This window comes from Neoarius graeffei, chromosome 18, assembly GCF_027579695.1.
Source record: "Neoarius graeffei isolate fNeoGra1 chromosome 18, fNeoGra1.pri, whole genome shotgun sequence".
In the NCBI taxonomy this organism is placed as follows: Eukaryota; Metazoa; Chordata; class Actinopteri; order Siluriformes; family Ariidae; genus Neoarius; species Neoarius graeffei.
This window is the reverse complement of record NC_083586.1, coordinates 31,773,729-31,788,197: the sequence shown is the minus strand read 5'-3', so window position 1 is coordinate 31,788,197 and position 14,469 is coordinate 31,773,729. Positions and strand designations below refer to the sequence as shown.

Sequence of the window (14,469 nt, the reverse complement as noted above, 5' to 3'; positions counted from 1 at the left end):
TCCTCTTCTGGATCATCCAAATGCTCTCTAGCAAACTTCAGACGGGCCTGGACATGTACTGGCTTAAGCAGGGGGACACGTCTGGCACTGCAGGATTTGAGTCCCTGGCGGCGTAGTGTGTTACTGATGGTAGCCTTTGTTACTTTGGTCCCAGCTCTCTGCAGGTCATTCACTAGGTCCCCCCGTGTGGTTCTGGGATTTTTGCTCACCGTTCTTGTGATCATTTTGACCCCACGGGGTGAGATCTTGCGTGGAGCCCCAGATCGAGGGAGATTATCAGTGGTCTTGTATATCTTCCATTTTCTAATAATTGCTCCCACAGTTGATTTCTTCACACCAAGCTGCTTACCTATTGCAGATTCAGTCTTCCCAGCCTGGTGCAGGTCTACAATTTTGTTTCTGGTGTCCTTTGACAGCTCTTTGGTCTTGGCCATAGTGGAGTTTGGAGTGTGACTGTTTGAGGTTGTGGACAGATGTCTTTTATACTGATAACGAGTTCAAACAGGTGCCATTAATACAGGTAACGAGTGGAGGACAGAGGAGCCTCTTAAAGAAGTTGTTACAGGTCTGTGAGAGCCAGAAATCTTGCTTGTTTGTAGGTGACCAAATACTTATTTTACCGAGGAATTTACCAATTAATTCATTAAAAATCCTACAATGTGATTTCCTGGATTCTTTCCCCCCATTCTGTCTCTCATAGTTGAAGTGTACCTATGATGAAAATTACAGGCCTCTCTCATCTTTTTAAGTGGGAGAACTTGCACAATTGGTGGCTGACTAAATACTTTTTTGCCCCACTGTATGTTTCATGGACTGTAACAGCATTTGCTTATTTAGTAATGTTAATACAGAATTTACTTTGATGAAATTATAAATCAGACACTCCAACGCCCCCCGAAAAAAAAAAACTCTCATCGGATCTGCACGATTCATACAAGTCCCCCAGACAGCCGTGAAAAAGGTGGTATCCGCCAAAAGGTGCACCGTTTGCATCCATGTTTTATAGTTTGTTTTTATATTTGCTCTTCCTAATGACTATTTTGGCATCACAGGCTTCTAGTACTCGAGTCCGACTCGTGCCCTAATTTTAAGGACTCGTGACTCAGACTTGAGCACTAACCGCATTCGCACTTGTAAACTGGAGACGAAGACTCGGATTTTTTCTTCATTTTTTGTAACATGCCATAATAATTCGGCATAAGATATTTATAATCTACATTCATTTTTGTACAAGTGTGTCACACCTGTGCGCCTTGGTGCGTGCATCAGATAGACTCTTGGGCACGCTCCGGACAGCGCACCAAGCAGACTCTCGCACCTGCGCAGGATTAAGGCGCAATCAGCGCGCCGATATAAAAACTGAACACACGCTTACTTTGCAAAAGTATCGAGTTGCTGACACATTACCGAGCCTTATTTCCTTGTTTGGTTTCCTGATCCCTGATTTCGTGTTTCTCGTCTTGGATTCTGCCGAGTCTACGAGAGCCTGTTTGTGGCTCGCTCGACCTGTTGCCCGTTTCACCGTTTTACGATTTTGCCTGCCGTTCTGGATTGTTTACCCTCTTCACTCGTATTAATAAACGCGCCTTCTGCACTTACATCCGTCTCCCAACCATCTCTGACAGAATACTTCACACTCACTGAAAGAGAAGCGCATTCACCTGGTCATACAGCATGTTCAGGAACAAACTAATGTTAATGGCGCTGAAACAGACACTGTCAAACGGTGCGGATGGAGTGTTGAACTCGGACTCGACTCAGGTTTTTTACATGACTTGGATTTGACTTGGATTGAACACCGGGGACTCGAGGCTAGACTCGGACTCAAGATTTAGTGACTCGACAACACCACTGGTATCACGTGCCAAATAACTTAAATGGCATTATTATTATTATTACTATTATTATTTTGTGCCCCCACACAAATGGATGAGAACTGGATTCTGCTCATGACAGAAGAATTTGATTTTAACATTACTGAAGCATAAAAATCAGGCAGCATGTAGGCCACCTGTTAAATGCTGTTCATTTCCACCCCAAAACCAAAGAACGCCATTCATTTACTTCAATACTCTGTCTTGCCTTCAATGCATTTGCATTCACTCCCCCTCTCCCCCCCATACTTTCAGTTGCTGCCAGTTCGTGTGTTTTGCTGGACATGCATCAGTAATACACACCAGCGAGGTAGAGGCAGCAGGGTGGATGTGAGGATACCACCACACCGTCCTGTAGATGTTAATATACTGCACAAAGAGTGCCACCAGCAGGTAGAGGAAGAGCAGGAACTCGAAGAGCAAGCTGCTGTCCAGAGGAAGCTCGGGGATGCGGCAGTGGCGCACCGGCTCAGGCGTAATCAGGGTCGTGAGTGGGGGAGCCGACAGACCCGATGAATTACTGCTCCTGGAATGAGAGAAACACGTTACTGCTACACAGCCGGCACTCAGCATGTAATGATATATTGTGCAAAGATAAATCACAATACCACTTTCTGATGATTCAAATTGAAATAAAAAAATTAATTGCAATTATCATCAGGTTGTGCAATCTCTACTTTTTCCTAGCTGAAGACAGTGGAAGGCGTAATAAATTAAAAATAGCAGTAATACACGTGACTTCACCACAGACAGAAGTAACACAGCTCTAATGCTATGGGGGGGACCTAAAACGGGAAAGTAGTTGTGTGTGGCGAACAAGAAATCAAAGCTCTCTTTTTACAGACTGCTGAAAGTGAAAGAGAAGCCAATGAAAGGAGTACAAACGTTCATCCAAGTTTAAGAAAAGGCCTATTCGTATCAACTTTTTCCATCTTTAATAAAAGCAATGTTTTAGCTAATAGGCCATTTTATTTCCAACCTTTACTCATGTGAGCAAATAATTACTGGTTTTTATGAAAATGAAACAAAAGGTGTTTTTATTTAACAAAAGGAATATTTAAGTTGATAAAGAAGAGGAAAATACATTGTGCAATTATTTTGGTAATAAAGTTTTTCAAAAATATCGTGGGAAAATCTAAACCATGAACCCGATATCATGACCCGAATCAAATTGTGAACTGGGTGAACGCCTCGTCGGCACAATAACGAGGAGTGCAGTTATAATAAAGAAAAAGAATCAAATGGCAACCCTCGGGTACGATCCATCCTAAGGAGCTGCCACACTGAAATTACACTGATTATTTTCCAATTACTGCATGTGTGTTTTGATTAGTTCCTGCTACAAAATAGCCCTTCTGCTCAACAGCCTCTCGAAGTCAAGGCAAAAGAAATGTCCTGAAGACTTCCCTGTGTCAGAAACAAAAGTTACAGCTTTATGTCCAACCTCAAAAACTCCTCACAGAAAACGTCACCATAACAAACTAGGGCTGTCAAAATGTGCTAATTTTGATTAATCAATCGCAGGAAAAAAATATAACGTTAAAAATTAACTGATTAATCGCATTCCGTAGTGACCTTTGAACCGGTGCCGTTCTGGCCACAAGTGACTGTAAAATGAAGGAGACAGATGAGAATGTGCTGCTTGGTCCAGTGAATGGAACACTTATGTTTAAAATACGCCCAGATGGAACTGTTGACAGGAGCTTTGTTCTCTGCGATAAGGAATTTCGTACCACAGGAGTTCGTCAAGTCTGAAATATCACTTCAGCGCAAAGCATTTAGGAGCAAACCCAGAGGTATGAGTTGGCACACCCCTCGATGCTAACGCTAGCAGCCAGCCTTATCAAGCCACACTCAACCAGGTGTTAAGACGCAAACTTAGCAAGTCTACCTGTGACCAACTAACTCCCTTGCTAAATAGATTACAATGGCTTAGAGACTGGTTTCATTGAAAGAGGACAGGGGGTTATAGTCGGGCTGCAATAATTCACCACGGTGCACCAAAAATCAAGTTCATACCTGCCGTACCGATTATCGATCCATGTAGCTGTATTTTCGGTTCGATTCGGTAACATTTTTTATTTCAATTTTTACTGATTTATAAATGCACTTTTACCACTTAACCATTACACTTGCATTGCTAAATCGATGTGAGAAAGCAATTGGCCGGAATAGAGCACAGCTTTGCTTCTAAATCTTATCTCATTATCTGTAGCCGCTTTATCCTGTTCTACAGGGTCGCAGGCAAGCTGGAGCCTATCCCAGCTGACTACGGGCGAAAGGCGGGGTACACCCTGGACAAGTCGCCAGGTCATCACAGGGCTGACACATAGACACAGACAACCATTCACACTCACATTCACACCTACGGTCAATTTAGAGTCACCAGTTAACCTAACCTGCATGTCTTTGGACTGTGGGGGAAACCGGAGCACCCGGAGGAAACCCACGCGGACACGGGGAGAACATGCAAACTCCGCACAGAAAGGCCCTCGCCGGCCACGGGGCTCAAACCCGGACCTTCTTGCTGTGAGGCGACAGCACTAACCGCTACACCACCATGCCACCCTTGCTTCTAAATAAAATGTGCAATTTGATTGGTTTAAGTCCTTGCTCTTATCCCATCAGAGTAACCGACACTTTACATGGCAACACCGTTGCTGGGCACCAAAATGGCAGAAGCCAAGCTTAAAGTGCATATTCTGGACCAATTTCATGTTTGTTTTTTTTTAAATATGAAAGTATGTCCCTTTACACACATCCAGAAAGGTAATTTTGCACAAGGCCATCTGTCTACAGCAGAAAAAAATAAAATAAAACACGTCTGGAAAAATCCCAAGGGAGTCTGGAGCCAGATTCGTGACGTCACCTGCGGAAGCGCCAGCAGGCTGCGAAAGCTTTTCACGGTTTCAGTGCACAGCCTGTGTAGACCAAGCGCTCCCATTTCTCTCTCATTGTCTGGTCTTTTGGGAAACGATGAGTACTAATCCCATCAAGATTGGTGTTGCTACACCCTCCTACGATACATCTGTTAACCATTTTAATAATTACGCGATAACGTTGAAGAAATTTGCAGAAAACCACCAGGTCGTTTTCTCATAAACAAACCAGCGCTGACATAGGATTCAGAGGGAGGCGTTTTCAGAGGCGGACCAATTCGCCTCAAATGGCTTGATTTCAACTGAATTTTTCTGGTATTGCGCAAGGTAAAAAAATTACGCAAAATGAAAGATATTTGACCAAAGTTTAATATAAAATAGGAAAATTACATTGATCTTGCTCCTGAATTTACCCGTGATATGCACTTTAAAGATCCTCTGCCTCATCCGAAATCGAAAGTTTGGCTACATTTTGGGTTTCGAGAAGACATGAAGGACATGACAACATGCCGCGTACGTTATGTTGATGAAGTGTAAGGGAGGGTCAACTACAAACCTCACAAATCATTTAAAATGAAAACACAATGTGGACGTAAACAATTATTTCAATTTATATAGCGCCCTTCTCGAAACCCAAGGTCGCGTTACAATTATAGGGAAGAAAAAAAGTCCACCAAATAGGAGGTCAGGATGTCATTCCAATGGTGTAGCACCCAGTCCCACCAAAAGGCGCATGAAAACAAGTCCCACACCGCCAGCACAGCCACCGTGACGCCACCGAGCAACATCGTTCAGAACATCACGCCAAGAACTAAAAGCACTGCTGCACAAAGTGCTGGACAAGCATGATGTAAAATGAGCAACAAGCTCACTGCAGTCCATAGCTAGGAGCACAGGCATCACCCACGGCGAACCAAGGCCTGGAAGGAACCAACGTCCAAAACTGGGTCCGGAGCTACACCACAACCGGTGGACAAAAACATTCAAACAAAAAACAAACTACACAAAAAGGAGAGAAAATAAAAAGCTCCGGTGAGAAGCAGCAGCCAGAATGCGTACGACATACTCTCAAGCGGAGACGGAGTTTCCGTAACTAAGTAAGTGCTGCCGATTTGAAAACTGAAGGTGTTACAAAAGTAGTAAAACCAGGTAAGCGGGGACAGCTAAAACGGACTGATGTGATTTACAAGGTCAAGGTAAACTTTATTATCCCCCAGGGGGAAACTCAAGTGGTCCATATTGCACATCTCCTCAAAACATACCAAAGACATAGACAGACAGACAATAGACATACCACATTAAAATAAATCTGTGATAAAAGATGTGATGTAAGATAATAAGAGATAAAAAGATAAAAACTGTGCGCTAGATAAAATAAAATGCATAAAAGGAAATTTGTACAGATGAGTGAACTAAAGTGCAACAGATGTTTTTGGTTTGTTATTGTATAGTCTTATTGCTGTGGTTACAAATGATTTGTGGTACCTCGCTGTCCTGATTGGCCTCTGCAGAAATCTGTTATTAGACCTGGTGCTTCTTAAAAACTTTGGGAACAGAGGATGTGTTGGGTCACCTAAAATTTGATCCATTTTTCTTAAAATAAGCTCATTGTACAGCTCGACTGCAGATGTGTGGTTCACACCAATAACCCGGCTGGCTGATTTAATGATACGCTGCAATTTTTTGTGGTCCTGTACGTGCATATTTCCATAGACGCAGATTAGCCCAAATGATAAAATACTCTGTAAAAGTGATTTATAAAACAATTGAAGAATACTGCAGTCTAATCTAAAATCTTTGAGTTTCCTAAGAAAGAACATCCTCTGTTGTAGCTTCTTACATTTGGTCTGTACACACTGGTTAAAACACAATCTGTCGTCTATCTCTATAGATAGTTTGCAAATGACGTCACAGAGTCGGGGATTCCCTAGTGGCGGCCATCTTGCGGGTCAAGCTTACCGTACGGGTGACTGAGCACACATTGTAACGTGCGAGTACAAAGTCTTCAAAAGAACCCAAGCAGGCTATTTAAAGCTAGCAATGGTGCACACCTGTTGTATTCACGGCTGTCGTAATAGGTCAGATGATGAAGTCAAGCGGAGCTTTTATGGAATTCCCACTGTACGGGGGCACGAAGGCGAGCAAACAAAGAAACTCAGCATACAAAGGAGAAATCTATGGCTTGCGAGAATCAACTGCAAGGATTATCAGCCTTCCAAACACAGCAAAAGTCTGTTCCGATCCATTTTATAAGTGGTAAGTTGTTTAAATAAACAATCAATTGTGTTTAAGTTTGTTTTTGGAAACCAAAACATCGTGTAAACAATCTCTGGAGAATGCCTAACTGGAACCGCTGAGTGTACGTTTACATTGTAATGTACACTTAATATCGCTCGTTTGTCACGTTTCTATTTGACACTTGTCACTTCACTCACGCAAGGGTCATTTTTGAAAAACATTTTAGGTCTATTCTGTATGATTTGATTTGTGTTTAATCAACCAGGGATGCAAACAGCGCGCCTTTTGGCGGATGCCGCCTTTTTCACGGCTGAATAGCGCAGATCCGATTTTTTTTTTTTCGGGGGGGGGGGCATTGGAGTGTCTGATTATAATTTCAAAGTAAATTCTGTATTAAAATTACTAAATAAGCAAATGCCGTTACAGTCCATGAAACAGGAAGTATAAGGATGAGAAAAAAAACAGTTTAAATCGGAAAGCTGCACACATTTGCGCAGCTTCGCGCAAATGTGCGCAGCTTTCCGATTTAAATATCTGTGAAGATACTCAGTCATCCAAGTACATAGTAGGGGTGTGCAAAAATATCGATACGGCGATATATTGCGATACTTTGTCTTCCGATTCAATATCGATGCTCAAAATTTGAATATCGATATTTTTTCAAATAATAAATCATGTTTCAGACGGGTTGTAAATCCAGTACGACTTCCGCACCTCCGCTCCGCGAGGTGTCGCTGTGCCGCTCCCTCACTGCAAGGCACTCTTCATCTTCTCTTTTTTCCCCGGCGGTTGCAGTGAGGAAAAAAAAAACAAGCAAGCATGGCTGTTAACGTAAACCTAGAGACGCCGCTGAACTTTAAAGCAGATGTTTGGAGGCACTTTGGATTCCAAAGGAAAGGAGAAAAAAAAACAGTGAGCCGGACAAAGAATACGCACTCTGCAAAACCTGTTTCGCTCCAATTAGATATTCAGGTAACACAACAAACTTGCGAACTTACTTAGCACGACACCACCCCGACATATTAGCTCAGCCGGAGCCGCTGAAACCCGACCCGAAGCAAACTACACTGGACAGCGCCAAAGTCCTCCCGTCTACTTCAGTGATGTGTGACTTACTGTAACTGTGAACTTAATTTTGTCATTTAAGGCCAAATGACAAAATTGACAAATGACAAAATAAGGCTGCACTTTATCTTGCATTTTCAATTTTAGTGTGTGTGAGACACTGCATTTTATTTTGAGTATTTACTCCAAGTTCAGAAGAAACGTGATTCACTGAGGTTTCAGTTCAGTTTCAGTGTGAGGACAATGACCCACACTGCACTTTGTTTCATAATTGTGCTCAGGGAGACTAAGATGCCCACTGCACTTTTCAATGCGTTTCAGACAGTGTGCTGTTCCTGCAAAATAAGCACAAGTTAAATGTTCTCAGGTATATGTTCTCAAGTTTACAAAGAACAAATTGATAGTGTTAGCACTGAAATGTATGTGCAGTCTGCAGTGCAAGTTTTAAGTTTTCATAAAACAATTTGATTCTGCTTGTTAAGCAGCACTGATGTGTCCATGCTTACAGAAAAGTTGAGAATACTAGCACAGAAATGGGAATTTTCTGTATGTTGTAGTGAAGCAACTCTTGGTTTTGCCAGCAGTGGAATAGAGACAAATATATGTCTGGCAAGAGTGTGTAGTTATGTATGTGAAATGTAATTTTACAGTGGTCAATAAATTCTGATTTTCTTCAGTGACACAGATATCGTGATGTGGTTGAAATTTCTTGCAATATATCGATTATCGCAGAATCGCTGTACCGTGATATTATCGTTATCGTGGGCAAAATATCGCCATAGTATCGTATCGTGAGGTATCTGGTGATACCCAGCCCTAGTACATTAGACAGACAGAACTGAGGATGCCTTTCGGACGAGAGGCGAAACATCTTCAAGACTTTTCAAGCAAGTCCAGTTTTTCCGATTTAAACTGCTTTTTTTCTCATCCTTATACTTCCTATGTTTCATGGACTGTAACGGATTTGCTTATTTAGTAATTTTAATACAGAATTTACTTTGAAATTATAAATCAGACACTCCAACGCCCCCCCGAAAAAAAAAAATCGGATCTGCGCGATTCAGCCATGAAAAAGGCGGCATCCGCCAAAAGGCGCACTGTAGAATATATAAAGTTGTATATATCAGACAGCCTTTGAAGTTTGATGAAGTCAGTTTCAGGCTTTGGCAGCCCTGCATAGTCACTTGAAAATGCATCTTTGTCCACTTCGTAGGGGTTAATTCCCCCAATCAAGGCCAGTTTGGCTGCATACCGTTGTCGTGAGATGTCGTCTAATGTATCTATATACTTCTGTTTGCTTGATTTTGCCGACATTGATCTTTATTTTAGAAAACTGACTATATAACTTCATAAATTCGTCCGAGATAACGTAGCCAGTAGTGGCGATGGTCCGTTTTGTTTGACCCACAAGATGGCGGCTGGAGGGCTTTCCCCGGAATGCCGTGACGTCAGTGAAAACTATGTATTCCCAAATACTTGTAAGATGAGACCTGCTCTATCTGTTCGCCATTAATCTTAGATGGGGAGATAGGTATTCCTTTTTTGCTAAAATCTATCACCATTTCCTTTGTCTTTTTAACATTGACCAATAAAAAGTTGTCTGTACACCACCTAATAAAACCCTGAACCTCCCTTTCAAAACCTTCAACGGATAAGGTGTCAGAATGTAGGAAGCCCACCAGTGCTGTGTCGTCGGCGTACTTAAAAGGTATGAGCTGGGGAGGATGTCTGGCAGTCATTGGTGTACAGTGTGTATAAAATTGGTGAGAGAACGCAACCTTGCGGTGCTCCAGTATTAACTGTTTTCAGTGAGGAGATGTGGGAGTTAAATCTTACTTGCCGACTGCGTTCAGTTAAAAAAAGCATTAATCCACAGTATGAGTCTGGGATTTACTCCTAGGTGTAGAAGCTTTCTCACCATCAAATGTGGTTGTATTGTGTTAAAAGCACTGCTAAAATCAATAAAAACAATTTTTACCAGACTCCTTGGGTGTTCAAGATGCTCATACACGTTGTTGGTCAAGGTAAGGAGCGCATCTTCGACCCCCCTCTTAGCACGGTAAGCAAACTGATTGGGGTCTAGAGAATGTGATACCTCAGATGCCCCTTTTCCACCAAAGCAGTTCCAGGGTTGGTTCGGGGCCAGTGCTTAATTTGGAACCGGGTTTTCTGTTTCCACTGACAAAGAACTGGCTCTGGGGCCAGAAAAACCTGTTCCAAGCTAGCACCAACTCTCTGCTGGGCCAGAGGAAAGAACCGCTTACGTCAGCGGGGGGGGCGGAGTTGTTAAGACCAACAACAATAACAAGACCGCGAAAGATCGCCATTTTTAAGCGACGAGAAGCAGCAGCTGTACAAACGCGAAGTCATCCATTATTATTGTTGTTGCCGCTGCTGCTTCTTCCGTGTTGTTTTTGCTTTGATATTCGCGCCAAGGTTTATGTAAACGTAGCGCCATAACTGACGTATACAGCGACGTAATGACGTGGCTCCGCTTAGCACCGCGAGCTATGGAAAAGCAAACTGGTTCTCAGCTAGCTCGCAAGTTGAGCGAGTTGTGAACCAGCACTGGCCCCGAACCAGCCCTGGAACTGATTTGGTGGAAAAGGGATATGAGAGAAGTTGGTTTAGAACAATTTTTTCAAAACACTTCATTACAGTGGATGTGAGTGCAACAGGGCGCAAGTCATTAAGTTCCCTGGGTCTGTTGTTTTTAGGCACTAGCACTATTAAAGATCGTTTCCAAAGACTGGGGACCACACCAGTGTCAAGGGACCATTGGAAGAGCCTTTGGAAAGGCTGTGCCAGCTCATTTGCACACATTTTTAAGGTTCTGTTGCTGATACCATCAGGCCCAGTAGCCTTACGTGGGTTTGTGCGTCTAAAAAAGGATTTTACCTCATCAACAGAAATGTCCATACTTGCACCCTCCATACCCCTCACTTCCATGCTAATCAAATACTGCTCTGTTTTAAAATCATGTGTCAAACCTACAATAAAAATCATTTAACTCACTGGCCATGTCGAGCTCATTGTCTACTGCCATCAGACGGTTCTTAAGGCCAATTTATGCTGACAACGCAGTCCTCACAGATGGCGTCGCAGATGGCGTCTGTGTAGTCCCCCCACCTTCGCAGATGCTCTGCGCGCAACTCCCAAAAATTGTGACCACCGCAGAAGCCTAGCAGACAGCGTCGCAGACAAGAGGACTCTGATTGGTCCACTCCAGGTCCACTCTACATCCGCTGTACACGCACTTCCGCTTCCCTACTTTCCCGGTTTGGTTTCACTACTGCCATTTTTAAAAACACAAGCGAAGATGGAGCAGCACGAAGAGCGGTTGATCGAGGAAGTACGTACATCTATACGACTCCAGTTCTAGTCATTATAAGTAACCGGAGGATAAACACTCCACTAACCACACCCACCAACTACTCCTAGCGATTTCGCAACTGCGCGCCCCCTTGCGTTGTGGCGGTGAATAACATCGCGCACGCCTATTACTCCCCGCTCAACGATAAATTACAACTGTCCGCGAAAAGCTATCTGAGAAAGCCTTGTCACAAGAGCATGCAGAGGCCCTTAGGCTTGTAACCTGTAATTGTCTGTACCCCCTGCCATGCTCTTCTAGGGTTACTGTTGAAAAAACCTTCAAGTTTGCGTTTATGCGCGGATTTACAGTCTTTAATCAGGTTTTTGATCTTTTTCTGTACAGTTTTGTCTTCTGTAGTTCCACCCGATTTAAATAAACTCTTCTTCTGATTGAGATGCTGCTTTAATTCCAGAGTCACCCAGGGTTTATTGTTGGGGAACATTTTAATAGTCTTTCTGGGTATGACTGTGTCCTTGCAGAATTGTATATATCCGGCAATGGTGAAAGCCGCATCATTGATGTCATCTGTTCCATCTGTTATTACATTCCAATCTGTGCTCGCAAGGCAATCCTGAAGTGCACCAGTCGCGGTAGCAGTCCAGCATTTAACGTCCAGTTTTTTAACTTTCTTGCGCCTGAGCCTGGGCACATAGGCAGGGCTTAATTTGATCATATTATGGTGCGAGTTCCCTAGACCGGGTAGTGCTTTAGAGTAAAAGGCATCCAGTATGTTACCATAACAGTGGTTAAGGCAGGCTGTATCGCGAGTGGGACAAGTGACATATTGCTGGTACGTGGGTAAAAGTTCCTTTAGACTGCAAAGGTTGAAGTCTCCCATTATGAAATTAGCCGCATCAGGAGCCTCCGTCTCTGCCTGCGACACCAGTTCATGAAGCAGAGTGGCAGCAGCCTGTGTGTCGGCTGAGGGCGCAATATACACAAGAAAAAGTCTGATTTGGTGTATTTCCCGAGGCAAGTGATAGGGCCTTAGGCACAGCGAAAGCAATTCAATGTCCTTTGCGCAAACTTTGTGCTTCGTTGTTGTATGTGCAGGGTAACAGTACTTATTGTTCACAAACACACACACACGCCCCCACCTCTCTTTTTCCCGGAGTTTTGATTGCGGTCCATTCTCACCAGCGTGAAGCCCTCCAGGTCAACTGATGAGTCGGGATCCGCGTCCGTGAGCCAGCTCTCGGTCAAGCAGATGAGGCAGGATTGCCGGTAGTCCGAAAGGTATTGGCTGCTGGCTCGCAGCTCATCTACCTTGTTCCTTAAACTTTGGACATTGCCCAGCATGATCGATGGAAGTGGTTGTTGGTAGGGTTGCCTTTTAATCCGGTCCCGGATCCCACCTTTCCTTCCGCGTTTCCTTGCTTTAGAGTTCTTACTTTTGACACAATCGAGTGATAGCAGCGATGTGTCATCCAAGCGAGGGAGTGCAGATGGTCTGAGATTCAGCAGACTTGTGTAGGTGATGCGATTTGCTTGGCCATCATGCATATTTGACTTGTAGCCATCTGCATGTCTGACGAGATCGACTAGAAAAGTGATCAAGATCACCAGTAGAACAACTAAGTTCAGTTTCATTTTGTAGCTTACACGCTGATGGTTCAGGAACTTAAATGATTGCTGTTTTTGTTGCGTATAAAAGGCACATGATTTAAAACAAACAAAACAGGCAAGAGGAGACGCACAACAGACCGTGTCGCCGCTCGCGCATACTTCACCCATTATCAGTTAGAGTTTAGAGCCAAAGTTACAAAACCGTTTTACATGTTGCCGAGTTCCTTCTGTTACTTGTACGAGTGTACTGATATGAATATGCATAAATATTAAATAACTCTCTTTGAAGAGGAAGGTGTTTGTGAGTGAGAGTGACAGACTCACTGCTCTGTGCTCAGGAATTCATCAATTCAATTGCCAAAATATCCTGATTTGAACTTATTTAATATATTTTGTTTTAACCCTTGTGTGTTCATATTTTTATTACTCACTTCGTGGGTCTGGTGGATCCGCTGCATTTTGGTGGTTTAAATTCAATCAAATAATTTGATATTAAATAATTAACAGATGTTTACTTCAACCCAATTACAAGCAAAACACGAGCAGCATATATGGTTAAAGAAAACGGCTCCCACAGACCCGAACATCATATAAGGGTTAAGCATTTTACACTTACATATCCTGTTCCCGAGTCAGCATTTGGAAAGTTTTCATCTTTCCAGACAAAATTAAATGGGCTTTTGTTAAAGTTTAAAATCTGAGGTTTGTTTGTCCTTTATATTTAGTTGGAGAATCAAACTGAAATGAATCAAAGGGTATGAATCGTGAATCGAATCTAAACCTGGGTCCAAAATCGCTCACTCGTTCACTACTCACTATATAGGGAATTACTATATAGAGGACTATATAGTGAGCTCATTGGTAAAATTAAAAAAAAAAAAAAAAGTTTTCGGACACTATTCCGTCGTGCTAGTATTTATATCATTACTGTCGCACAATTAAAACATGCCGGATCAGTCGGCTGGTGGGTTTTCAAAAATAATAAATGCATGCATGTGTTTTTGTGATAAATCCATATTATACTGAGCGCATTTCCCACATTAATCAATACAAAGTACCTGCATCTTTCAGTTCTTTTAAATCAAGGCTGAATACTTTCTTCTTTGCCGCTGCCTTTTATTAAATCAAATTTGAGACTTTTAATTTGATTTTTTTTTTTTTGCGTGACCGCAATGCATGATGGGATATACTGCTTTGGTTAGTGACCATTGGATGTACACTACTTTTCGTGATGCATTGTGGGATACTTTGAGTGCACTATATAGGGTGTAAATAATCCTCAATATCGTTTCGGACAGCGCTACAAAATGGCGTCCTCACTATATAGTGCCCTAATATAGTGAGTAGGGGGTGATTTCGGAAACACAGAGCAAGTCTGAGTGAATCGTTGCAGCCCTGGGGGTTAGCAGAGGCTTTACAGATCGCATCTTCTGACACAACTTAAGCAATCACTAAGAAACACAATTGTACCCAA

The 14,469-nt window shown here is 42.8% G+C and overlaps 1 protein-coding gene across 1 annotated transcript in view; it reads right to left on the bottom strand.

The window, feature by feature from the left end:
• The window catches only part of tmem39a (transmembrane protein 39A), a 123,655-nt gene that overhangs the window by 53,650 nt on the left and 55,536 nt on the right, over positions 1–14,469 (bottom strand). Inside the window, exon 3 of the mRNA XM_060898694.1 lies at positions 2,178–2,400. Coding sequence (XP_060754677.1) covers positions 2,178–2,400 — 223 coding nt within the window. The remainder of the gene's footprint in view (positions 1–2,177; positions 2,401–14,469) is intronic.